This window comes from Trichechus manatus, unplaced genomic scaffold, assembly GCF_000243295.1.
Source record: "Trichechus manatus latirostris isolate Lorelei unplaced genomic scaffold, TriManLat1.0 scaffold00001, whole genome shotgun sequence".
Classification (NCBI taxonomy): Eukaryota; Metazoa; Chordata; class Mammalia; order Sirenia; family Trichechidae; genus Trichechus; species Trichechus manatus.
This window is the reverse complement of record NW_004443937.1, coordinates 31,096,914-31,109,147: the sequence shown is the minus strand read 5'-3', so window position 1 is coordinate 31,109,147 and position 12,234 is coordinate 31,096,914. Positions and strand designations below refer to the sequence as shown.

Genomic DNA, 12,234 nt, shown 5'->3' with positions numbered 1-12,234 from the left:
TGCAGTGTTCATTCAACAGAGGGCTCTGCAAAGGGCAGTGCTGTGTGGCCAGGACTGTGCAGGGTTCAACAGAGGGCTCTGCAAACGGCAGTGCTGTGCAGCCAGGACACTGCAGTGCTCAACAGAGGAGGCGGCTGGAGGAGGCCCAGGCACCAAACACATGCTCCTTGCACATGCCTGGTCAAGTGAGCCACTCACATTCCACTTCCTCCTCTCTTCCTGGGACACAGGAAGGGGCTCAGAAGCCTCATCAGCAGCCCCAGAGGACATGCTGGAGTCACACTGTCCCTGACTACCGAGGTGATGTGTAGGAATGGGCAGAATTGCTCCGGGGGGCCAGGCAGCAGGGGGAAAATGCTTCCTGATGGGTTTGAAGCCACCCCCACACCTCGGGGCCTTCTGGGCTGCCTTCCCCAGGGGAGTCCACTCACATGGGCTCCAGCTCATCTGGCTTTCCCCACCGGGGCCCAGGGAGAGGGAACTGCTGTTCCCATGGAGCCCTCGGGAGAGTGACGCTGAACACAGACCTTTCACTACTGGGCTTGTCATTAGAACTAAGCTGAGACACGTCCAAGAGGGACACTGTGTGGGCAGAGCAAGTGCACCCAATGCTGGGAACACCTGCCGTGTTCCAACCAGGCTGCCTGTGTTTCCAGGCCCCCGCAGACAAGAGCTGGCCCGGCAGAGGACACCAAGCCCCAGAAGCAGGAGGAGGGCATTACCTGTCCCGCAGGGATGGATTCCAGGGAGTCTGAACAGCCCCGGGCAATGGGCCGGTCATCAGGAGTCAGACTGTCAGTGGACGAGAGGCTGCTGGCCAGGGCCTCCTCCTGTACGAACATGATTCCTGGAAAGACCAGGGAGGGCGGGTGGGGCAGGCAGGGCGGGGAGAGCAGCCGTTCAACCTCCAGGGCTGGGCCGCAGCTACCGGCACGGCCGGGGTTAGTCAGACCCAGACCCAGCCACGTGGATTAAAGAAGGAAATGTTAACACTGAAATCTGTAAAGAACTCAGAGAGAATAAACGACTGTTTATCTAATCTCAGGGCAGGAGAGACTCTGAGCATAAACGCAAAGAAGAAACTGAGCGTGTGACTACATCAAACTTTAAACTTGTAGAAGTTACGGAGCAAAACCGAAAATAAATCAAAATCAAATGAAATAAGGAAGAAAAGCATTTGTAATATCTGACAAAAGGTTTTTATCTTTAATCTCTAAAACTCTTACAGATTACAAAAACGTGGGGAGAGGGTTGGAACGGTCACGAGGAGGCCGTGCAGAGGACACAGACACTCCACAAAGGCAGAAAGGCTAATGGAGAGAAAGTCGGAAAAAACATTCACCCTCATGAGTCATCAAAGAAATGCAAGTTAGAACAAGAGACCCGGCGTTGTTACCACTCTGGCAAAGGTTAGACTGACCGGGCCCCAGACCTGGCCTATCTGAGCAGAGGAGGGTGCTGGGTGTGAGCTAGCCTGCCTGCCCGGAGAGCAGTTTGGCAATATGCCCATCAAGAGCCTTCAACGTGTTCACTCCCAATGAGATGCCACTCCTGAGCAACATCTCTGCACAGCTTCACAGATACGCAAGGGCTAGGACCCCTCACTTGGGGAGGCTGGACCCTCCTGTGAGCGTTTCCTCCTGGGCTGGTGAGCACAACCTGTGCCCAGCACCCCTGGGCTGCGGGACATGCCCCACTCAGCCTCCCAGGATAGTCGCACTCGGGACTCCCGCAGCCCACAAACACACGGTGCTTTTAAGCCCTGAGACTCTGATGGCTATCGCACCTCTGGGACCGTGACTTCACTCCAGACGCTCTGTAGACTTGTTGAGGGTAAAGCCTTTTTTAACGCATTCCTAAACTCAGCAAGTTGGGGGAATAAGTTGGCAGAGGGCTTGTCTCCACAGCTCGGCTTTACAACCCGTCACCATGGCCCAATGAAATGACCATAGCCCTAGAGGTCTGAGTCCCTTGTCCAGCTCAGCTGCTGCCTGGGGTCAGGACAGCTCACGCAGCCCAGGTCCTCTGCCCGTGGGCCACACCCAGACACCCACAGAGCAAAGCGGTGGGGCTGTGCAGAGGCAGGAAGGCGGCAAGCACACAGCCATGCACGGAGCATGCCATGGGGCCCACTGGGCCTTCCTCGGGCTCTGACCTATGCTGCTGCTCTCTCCTGGGGTCCACTCCCTCCTCCCCACCATCTTCAGATCCTACGCATCCTTCAAGTCTCAGACACCACCTTCACCATGAGCCTTTCTCTGTTCTAGACACAGCATCTTCTAGAAATGCCCCAACTCATTCTGCCCTGTTCTCCTTTAGGGAAACAACGCATCTCCCCAAGGGCTCCAAGATCCTCAGGGCACTGTGCTGGTCATCCTGAAACCGCTTGGTAAGGATGCGGAAAAGGAAAGCCCTTACTGACCACTTCTGGTGCGACAGGTGCCATGTTACGCGCTTCCCAAGCATTCACTCGTGCATGGCTCTTATTATTTACCACATTTCATCAAATCTAAGATGCCAGGATGTGGCGCCATCTTGGTCTTAGCAGAGGTGTCCGGGAAGTTTTCGTACGACTTTGTCACGATTACCAGCTGGCAGACAGTGACTATGAAACGCCACTGATTGAAAGACATATCTCAATTTCAGAGAAGTCACGAGGTAGAAACGTGCATCTTAGAGTCGATGAAGTACGGTGTATCCACTTTACAGGTGAGAAACAGAGCTTCGGAGAGGCTACAAGTTGCTTGAGGTTACACGGCCAGAAAGTTGGATGCTAGAGCTGGAACTCAGCTGCGTGAAGCCCAGGTGCCTGCCTCTAACCACCTCCCTACACAGCCTCCTCTCAGCTCTGGACCCTGCTGGAGAATCAAGTCTGGCATTTCACACAGTAGTCCCTACCGGTCACAACCCTCCAGGGCTCCGAAAAGCTGGGCTAACAGCTCCTGAGATGACTAGAGGCCTGATGTTTGCTGGACAGCGCCCCCTTCAGGCAGGCCCCTGAACGCCCAGTTTATTCATAAGTACATTCACTTCCTACAGAATCAGGCTGGGAGCAACAATAGGCATTGTTAGCAAAGCTGCTCCTACCCGGAAGAAATCCCTGCCCATCCAGGCAAGATCCATGAGCACATAGCTGGACCAGAAATACATGGATTCCTCAACATTAGTAAGAAAACAACAGTGTCTCCCTGATGTTAGTCCTCCCCTCGCCCCAAAGCCATCTGGAGATGAGGAAACGTGGATGGGGACAGTCTGTCAGCTTCCTTCCTGGACTGTGGCCTGTACAAACAAGCGGTCAGAAAGGGCCACTCTGAGGATGGGACAGGGGACATTAGGAGAATCCTTAGATGGGGACCCAACTTTTTTCATTTCTCACAAAAAGGAAAGCGATGTGCACACAAAGACGTCCACTGCAGTTTTATTTATAAGAAGTGCAAATCTGGAGACAACGTCTCAATGTCCAGTAACTGGGAAAGGAGAAACAGACCACAGTGACCCACTCTGTGGTGGTGTGTCCCAGGGCGTGAGGGTGGGGTGGGGGCGCTGCGGCCTGGGCTGGTGCAGAGGGCTGGGGAGGGGGCTGCCTGCAGCTGTGGCCTCGGGGGTGGACACCTCACTCACCCTGTCTGCCCAAGACCCACTCTCGACCAGCTTGTTTTCCATGTGCTCGTTCATTCACTCGTTCACTCCCTCCCTCCCGAGTTATTCACTCACTGACACAACGTATGCTGACTGCAAACCGCTGTGTCCCCGGCCCTGAGAACCAGACACGGAAGCCTACAGCAAAGTGGGAGGCCGAGGCACAGACAAGCTGTCCCTCTGCACCCTCCAGTGCTGGGACAAGAAAACCACAGGGATGTAGGAGCCCTGAGAAGGCTGGGCCCTGCTGCAGGAGGTCAGCGAAGCACCTTCTCCACAGTGATACAAACCCCCCTGTATGTAAACAAACAAAAAAAACCACCAAAGTTCCCAGTTGAGAGAGTATGACAAAAGCAATGTGCAGCCACCCTGGCACCTAACACCACCATGCCACTCCCGCGAGCTCTCCTCAGCACTTTATGGTCGGAACCTTGGCTCTGCGTCACACCTTCTGGCTTAGGGTGAGCACCTTTCCCGTTCCTACCCAGTCTTCCTCTCTGACGGGGGCGGCAGCAGAGTACTTCGCACACGGCTTAATCTCCCTCTCTTCCTCCGCGTGTCACAAGCCGTGCTTCGCTAGCATAAAGAATGCTGCCGTGAGCGTTTCGCCCCCTCCCCATATCCCTCTAAGATAAAATCCCCACCAGTGGGGTTACCAGGTCAAGGGGTGGGAATGTTTTTCTGGCTCTTGGAACATAGGGTCAAACTGTTTTCCCAAGACCTCACACCAAGTTCCGCGTCTCCAGGAGCCTGGGTGGGCGGTGTTCTTTCCTGCGCGCCCCAGCCTCGGCTCCACTCCTCTTCTGTGAGGGCCGGGCCAGCAGACACTCCCTTGGGACCTGCTTCACTCACTCATCTCCGAGGGTGCCTGGTTCAGAGGTGAAAGCTCTTTGAAAATGCTAAGACAGTGGGCAGATGAAAGGGACTGGTCTTCCAAGACGTCCCATCTTGGCCCCAGTGTTTTGGAGCTGGGTCACATCAAAAGAGCCACCGCAGAGGCACAGCAATGATAGAAGAAAGCTCTCCATGGAGAGACCAGGGCTCCAGACTTGGCAGAGTCACAAGAAAGGAGCCAACCTGCCCACACTGCCTGCGAGGGGCGGGGGTTCTTACAAGCCAGCAGCCCAAGCCTGTGCAAAGGGCAGCCTCAGGACCCCATCGACACCCCATGGTATCCTAGAGGAACCGGGTGTGGGCGTCAGAGCAATTCAGAGCAATCAAGGGTCCTTACTAAGCTAACAGCGGAGCTGAACTCAGGCCAGGCACCCACTTTGTGCCACCCCTAAAAGGGGCTGGCCTGCAGAGGGCACCATGTCTGAACCCCTCCCATGCCTAAACCCCACGGGGAGCAGGTGCCGGCATCTCTTCCACAACCCCAGCCCAGCCAGGGGGTCCAGGCAGCGCCTGGGTGGCTCTGCTAGGCAGTCAGATACATACACGATTACCTTGGTTAGAGAGAATGGGCTGAGGCAGGGAGGCAGAGGTGGGAGCCACGGTGGGAGGGGAGCTGCTGGGTCTGACGCAAGGGGCAGCCGAGAGCCGGGAGTCCTCACCGACCTGAGGAGGAGTGCTCGAGTCAGCCCGGGAGAGGAGAGAAAGTTCAGGAAGAACAGAATGCAATGTGGCCAGGTATGTGAGGCGGGAGGAGCCAACGTCTCTCACAAGCATAGGTGGTAATGAAAATGACCCCGCTTACTCCTCACAGCAGCCCCAAGTGGAGGCTACTCTAGTCACTCCTCCTTACAGAGAACAGAGAGGGCATCGCACTTGCCCCAGGTCATACAGCCAGGACTCAGTGGCCCCCGAGTAAGCCCACGTCCCAGTTCCACTGACAGCCAGCTCCTTGGCCGGCTCTCCTGGCGGCTTCCTCCACTCCCCACACAAACCAACCTTCTTGTCTGAGTTGCTCAGTTTGGATTTGACCTCCTTGGCTTTCTGAATCGCTTTCAGCACTTCCACGGTGTCTAGCTCCTTCTCTGTGGTCACTGTGTCATCCAGGCAGACCTACAGAAAGCCCAGAAAATTGCTATCAGCGTCAGGGCTGGCAGCCTAAGATGGTGGTGGCTTGGCCGAGGTGTGGGCGTGAGCACTGGCTCGGGGCCAAGCCCTGAGAGGACGCAGGAGGCTGAGGGCAGGCTCAGCCTGCTGGGAGGCGAGTACCTCACCGCCCACAGGAGGTGACCTGGAGCAGCAGAGCGGTACCACACTGTCCGGTCTGTCTTCAGGAGTCCTCCAGGAAGGGCAGGCAGAGGGCCAGGGGCCTCTGGGAAAGCCTCCTGGGTGACTGGGACTGGGGGAAGGTGGTACCTTGAACTAAGCCCCCAATTATGCAAGTGGATGCAGATCATCAAAGAGCAAAGGCCCAGGGGCAGGTAGAAGCAGAAGACAGGCAGGAGAAGGCCGGGACAGTGAGCTGTGGGCAGTGGGGGAGGGAGGGGACAAGGGCCTGGGAGGGAAGGAGGAGGTGACATATGATGAAGACTGCCTGGTTGATGGTGTGGAGGAAGGGACACTTGGTGTTGAAAAAAGATGGGGGTGGGGAGGGATCCAAATGGACTCCCACGTGTCTTCTGGCCTGGAATTTGGGGAGAACAGAAGCTCCCAGGAGTGGGTCAGAGAATGGGGGAGGGACCTGCTTTAGGCCGAAGAGATGGACAGGGTGAACCTGGTGGCAGGTGGCCAGACACATCCAGCAAGCAGCAGACACCAAGCTGGTTTACACTGGCAAAAGGTGGACAAAGCTTTTGGTCAGACTTTATCGCCAAAAGTTATCCAGGAAACAGGGTTATTTTAAATATTTTATTTCAGGCCCCGGCCTATAATAAGCAGTGTTTCCTTTTTAAAAAGTTGAAGACAGTTCCTCCACAATCTGAGCCTGTGGATTATGTCTGCTCCACAATCTGAGTCTGTGGATCGTGTCTGCTCGGGCGAAGCGCTCCTGGCCTGAAGCTCTGACAGCCGATGGGACAGCAGCCTGCTGGGGATGGAAGCCTTGACAGGAGAGGGCGGGAGGGGTGAGAGGGCCTTTTCCTGGGAAGGCAGTGGATTTCCCAGAACTGAAGGGAAGGGACACCTTTCTGAAGCAGAAAAGGGTAGAACACTGGCCGCCACTCCAGCTCTGATACCAGAAGCCAGAAAAAGACAACCCAATGACAAATGTTGCCCGATCCCACTTACGTGAAATATCTAGACTGCAGACGTGGACTCGGTCCAGACACCCCCAGGAGCTGAATTCTCTCCTAACTCCTCAGACAAGCTGCCCTCCCCAGCCCAGAGGACCCTGACCAGCAGCTCACCTCGGAGGCCCGCTCCCCAAACTGGGCGAGCACCTTGGTCCGGTAGTCAGGGATGATGCTCAGAGGGTTGTTCAGCAGGGCCACGTGCTCCAGGCACGGGAGGCTGCCTATGCTCCTGACCTCCTCCATCTGCAAGGGATGAGTGCCATTCCCATGGTCCCTTCTTTTAACACGTCAGCCACATGACAACACATATGATGGCCTCTTTTAAATGAAAAGAAGCTTAACATACTTCTTTAAAGTGATCATGCCAATGTACAGAAAGCCAGAAACCCTGAGGTGCTCCTGGGATGCAGCTCACCTGCTCGATTCTGTTGTCACCGAGATCCAGGTTGACCAGTGAGTAGAGCTTGTGGAGGCCACTCAGGCTCTCCAGGAGGTTGCCCGCCAGGTTCAGGGTCTTGATGTTGCCCAGTTTGGTGTGAACCCCTTCCAAGGAGGAGAGTCTGTTGTAGGACAGGTCCAGGTGGACGAGGTTGTACAGGTGCTGCAGTAGCATTGAGAATAGGGTAAAAGGACTCAGGCCAAGTCTTGAAAGAAAGGGGAGTGATGCTAACGGTGGGATGGGTCTTCTGACCTATAATAACCAACTTGCACATCAGCTCCATTGACTCGGACGGGCATTTGAATGGGAAGTCCTCTTCTCCTGCAGAGCCAGGGCACCCCCCACGCCCCACCACCACCACTGCAGAGGCAGCAAGGGCCAGAGTTGGGGAGAGCTGGGAAAGCCAAGCTGCCCATTTCATAATGGAGACGCATCATCTGCATCCCGCCTGATCTATACTTACTCATCTTCTCAAATTCTTTGGAACTAGAGCAACAGTCACGAGGACCCTGAGGGAAGGCAGTACCGTCTGCACTGACAAACTCCTGGTCACCCAAACACGTTCTAGGTGTCTATGAGAGCCAACCCCTGGGGTACGGCCAACCCCCCAAGGCTGAGACAGCACCCTCAATGTTCAGGTGAAGGGGTCCTCATGAGAAGCCCACAGGCAGCGCTGGTCTCCCAGGACATTACCTGCAGATTGTCCACGACCAGCACGTCATTGTGACTCAGGTCCAGGAACTCAATCTTTGGAATCAGTTTCTTAGAAAAGAGAAAACCACACAGGACATTACGCGAGGAGGCTGAGCTCTGTGTGGTCCTCACATGGCAGACAGGCCCGTCACTCTCCCCTCCTGACCATAGACTCTTGGGCTGGCCAGCTCTGCCGGTCGCTGACGTAGTGCCCCCCCTGTAGGCCCACCTAACAGCACGTCTAAGGAACACACAGGGACCCCAGTGCAAGCACACTAGGCTTGTAAAAATGACAAACGGCAAAGACCCAGAGAGAGAAGGGATTCCATCCTTCTTCTTCAACCTTACCACACCATGGAGGAGTATACATACAGGAATCACACACCTATGCCCCAAATGCCATCCGGATGTCACTCTTACATAGGCATATCTGTCACCTATGGAGTGATCTTTCCACATCTACTATTTGGGAGTAAATTTCATCACCTACTATGTTTCCATAATAAATGTACACGCAACAGATATGCTTCATTTGATTCTAGGTAATGCCTCACCAATTTTAAATAATCTCATTTTGAAATTAACTTAAAAAATTGTAGGCACAGAGCACGGAACGTAAGTTTTCTGTGGTCGTTCCAGAAAAAGCCAAGTTAATCCCCAAACCTCAGGGCTTCGTCAGGCCAGAGAGGCCCCTGCACCCGCTGCTGAGCATACCACAGACTCGTCGATCTCGGAGATGCTGTTGTGGCTCAGGTCAAGAGTGGTGAGCGCGTGCCATGTGGGGATGACGGCGGTCACGGGGCCCTCCAGGGCTGCGCCTTCTGGCTCCCACTCATCAAATTCCGATGCTTCGGGAACAAGGACTTCCTGTGTAAGAACATCTGCTGAGCACCACACTGGGGCCCTGATGCCACACTCACCAGGAATACAACCATTGCAAAATTTAAGGAAGGGCTTAGCATATTTAGCATGTGGAAGTGAACTTGCGTTAAAACCGGCTTTGGTTCTTACGCCTTTAAACGATTGTGAAATAACTGAAAAGCTCAGCAACATAAGAGCCACTTGGAATATGTCCTGGCCCTGCTTCAGGAGCGAATGTTTTCCAAGCCCACAAGAGCCTTTAGCTACACAGTGATGGCTTTTCTGACTTAAATCTCTGAGGCTAAAGGTCAGAATTCATGGTGTTTCCAGGCAACCGTGCTTTCCAAGCTGGCAATGCCAGTCCCCACTGTGGACAACAGGCACTTTTAACTGTTACTTCACAGGGTTAGGGGTCCCTGGATGACGCAAACGGTAAATGCGCACAGCTGCCAACTGCAAGGTTGGCTGTTCAAGTCCACCCAGAGGTGTCTCGGAAGAAAGGTCTGGCGGTCTACTTCTGAAACACCAGTCACTGAAAACCCTATGGATGACAACAGCAACTTGAAAGATTAGACAGGAACCGTAGGGGGCGGTGAGTTTATGTTAATGGGGAGAACAACTCAGAAAAGGAGGGTGAGAACGGTTGCACAACTCAAAGAACGTAATCAATGTTACTGAATTGTACCTGCAGAAACTGTTAAATTGTTGTATGTTTTGCTGTGTATATTCTCAACAACAATATAAATAAAACTAAAAAAGAAAAAGAAAACCCTATGGAGCACAGTTCTCCTCTGACACACATGGGGGTCGCCATGAGTCAGGGTTGACTCAGTGGCAACCGCTTCCGGCTTCACAGGGTTAAAATCAAGCAGGTGCTGAGACAAGGGTCACGACAAGGAGCACAGGGACACCATGGCGGGGAGAGGGCCAGGTGTGCCGCCTCGTTTTGACTTTTCCTGCCCACGAGACCGCTCCTCTCTTAGTGATCATCTCATGCCCGTTCAGCCAGGCAGCAGGAAGTGCCTCACAGAGGGACAGGTGGCCTGACCCCCTCTCTCTACATACAAGATACAAGCCCCCATCTTTTGGCCGGTAACCTCAAGAAAAAGCTATGCTATAAACCCAAATCTTGATGGGACGTTGTAAGTCATAAAAGTAGTCACTACACTTTTCTTTTATACGTGGAGAAGAACTTTAACATTACCAAGATGCAATCCGTAAAAAGGCTAAAAAAAAAAGAAACTTCTTACATTTTCAACTTGGATATTTCTGTTGCTTACATACAAACAACATTCTGCAACCTCATCTATTCTACTTCAAGTTCATGGAAAACAAGATATAAACGGTGCTAAGCCAGGGTTTTTTAAGCTTAGAGAAACTTTTGTATCAATCTAAACAATAAATGTTCCCTGATTTACTGCTGCTTCACAACTGGTTCATAAAGAACTAGTGACCTTTTTTTTTAACTCTAGGAAAGGAAAAAACCCCAATCCCTTAAAATGCCTTGTTTAACCGAGCTGATTTTGCGTGAAGAGGTGGGCTAAAGCATCCCAGGGGCTGTCAAGTGCGAGATGTCCTGGATGAGCCTGCACTGCCCAGGAGAAGCCTCTGGCCACTGACAGACAGTAGCAGTGTCCACACCCACCCTCGGTGGAGGGAATTACGCCCCTGTGACCCTGACCCTCAGACAGTGCCCCAGGCAGGACATAGCTGGCGCATACCTTCATCGAGGTTGCGGAGAAGCGGACGCTCATTGTGGCTAAGGTAGGCTTCGACGCGACCAGCCCTCGGATGTGCTTAGCATCACAGTGGCTTATCTGGAACAAGAAATGGCTGTGTCTCAGCAACGGCATCCTTGCTCCATCAGGAATCCTGGGGGGCAGGTGTTCATTAATCCATACAACATCGGTGGCCCAAGTCCTTAGAAGCGAGAGCCTCCGCAAAACCTAACTCTCTTTTTTCCCCCAATTTTTCTCCTGACTAAATAGTCTCTGAAGTATCTAGTAAGAAAAGCATCTGGTTTTCTCAGACTCACAATGAACCATAAACTCCATTTTCTCTGTAGGAGCTGCTTGTGGCTTGGCAAGTGGACAGAAAGTGGGGGCCACAAAAACCAGAGCTGGAGAGCAAGGGGCCACTGCAAAGCAGGGAGAGCGGTGGGCCCTCCTGTTCACTCAGACCCTGCTTCACTGACCCCAGCTGTCCTGGGGTGAGAAGGACAGGAGGCATATAGGCCACAGCGCCTCCCATGAGACCTGCCTGCACACCACACACCCACAGACTCAGACCCCCCAGAGCCTCTGCCTGCCAAGCCAGGCTGTGTGGGCCTTTCCTCTAACACCCCGGCCCTCACTCAGCTGGCAGTGACCATGGCACATGCCACGAGTGTCCGTCAAGGGAAGCAGGCCTCAAGGTCTCAGACAAGCCTGAATGGTCTGGGGCTCTGGAGTCAGACTCATCTGAATTCACATCCCAGCTTTCCCCTCGGTAAACTGTACGATCCTGGCCAAACTTCCTTACCTCTCTAAGCCTCAGTTTCCTCAACAGTAAAATGGGAATGAAAGTGCCCACTTCACAGGGCTGTTAGGAAGATTCAATCAAGGAACACACATCAGACACGGGGCACAGGGCTTAGTGCAAAGTCATGCTCAAAAAACAGATGCTTTCAAGCATTTTTAATTATTCACTACTGAGCCTCCTCCCATTTTTAAAGTGATAACAAAGCTGGCACCATGACCAAGGAGTTCAGTAGTGAGTAATGCGAAGAATTCCTTGTTAAGTGTGGGCAACCTCAGAGGGCAGAGAACCAACAAAAGACCCTTGCTGTTCTGTCTCGGGAAATACAGACTTGGAATTGGCCCTGCCTGACCCTCAGGATGAATTCCTGAGACTTCAACTCAAACACCAGCTCCTCGCCCCCACCAGGAGGCCCAGAAGGAGCCGAGCGCTGGTGCTCCGTTCCATCCCAACGTCTCCTGCCGCCCAGGCCAGGGCACAGACATGCAGATCCAGCCAAGAGCAGCAGACGCCCCTCTTCCTCTGCCTCCCGACGGGCCTGGCTTACCTGGATGGGGCACATCACACGCTGCCCACGCACCAGTGCCTTACGATTCAAGCTGGGCCCCGACACCCAAAACACTCCCGAGCCAGATGGTCACAAGCCGGACAATGCCTGTGCAGGGCTCAGCCCTGCCTGCTCGCTGAGGGCCCAGGCCTTACCTCCACCTGATGAAGAGACTTGAATATTGACAGATCGAAAGGCAGGAGCTGCTCCTGAATGTTGCTGGTCCCATAAGGCCCTTCTGTGCCAGAAACCTGTGGCCGCAGATACGGCTTGAATTAGGGCTGCTGTGGCAACCACTCCCCATCCATGCACCCAGGGCAGTGCGGCAGCAGCTGCCCAACTGACTTGCTACAGCC

The 12,234-nt window shown here is 53.7% G+C and overlaps 1 protein-coding gene across 1 annotated transcript in view; it reads right to left on the bottom strand.

Moving 5' to 3' along the window:
• NISCH (nischarin) overlaps positions 1–12,178 on the bottom strand; it is a 21,871-nt gene extending 9,693 nt beyond the window's left edge. Inside the window, exons 1-9 of the mRNA XM_023727234.1 lie at positions 12,034–12,178; positions 10,536–10,631; positions 8,668–8,820; positions 7,954–8,022; positions 7,237–7,422; positions 6,936–7,064; positions 5,530–5,643; positions 5,085–5,196; positions 723–847 (exon numbers count right to left, since the gene is read on the bottom strand). Of these exons, the coding sequence (XP_023583002.1) occupies positions 723–847; positions 5,085–5,196; positions 5,530–5,643; positions 6,936–7,064; positions 7,237–7,422; positions 7,954–8,022; positions 8,668–8,820; positions 10,536–10,568 (921 nt within the window). The 5' untranslated portion in view covers positions 10,569–10,631; positions 12,034–12,178. The remainder of the gene's footprint in view (positions 1–722; positions 848–5,084; positions 5,197–5,529; positions 5,644–6,935; positions 7,065–7,236; positions 7,423–7,953; positions 8,023–8,667; positions 8,821–10,535; positions 10,632–12,033) is intronic.
• Positions 12,179–12,234: the final 56 nt, after the last annotated feature.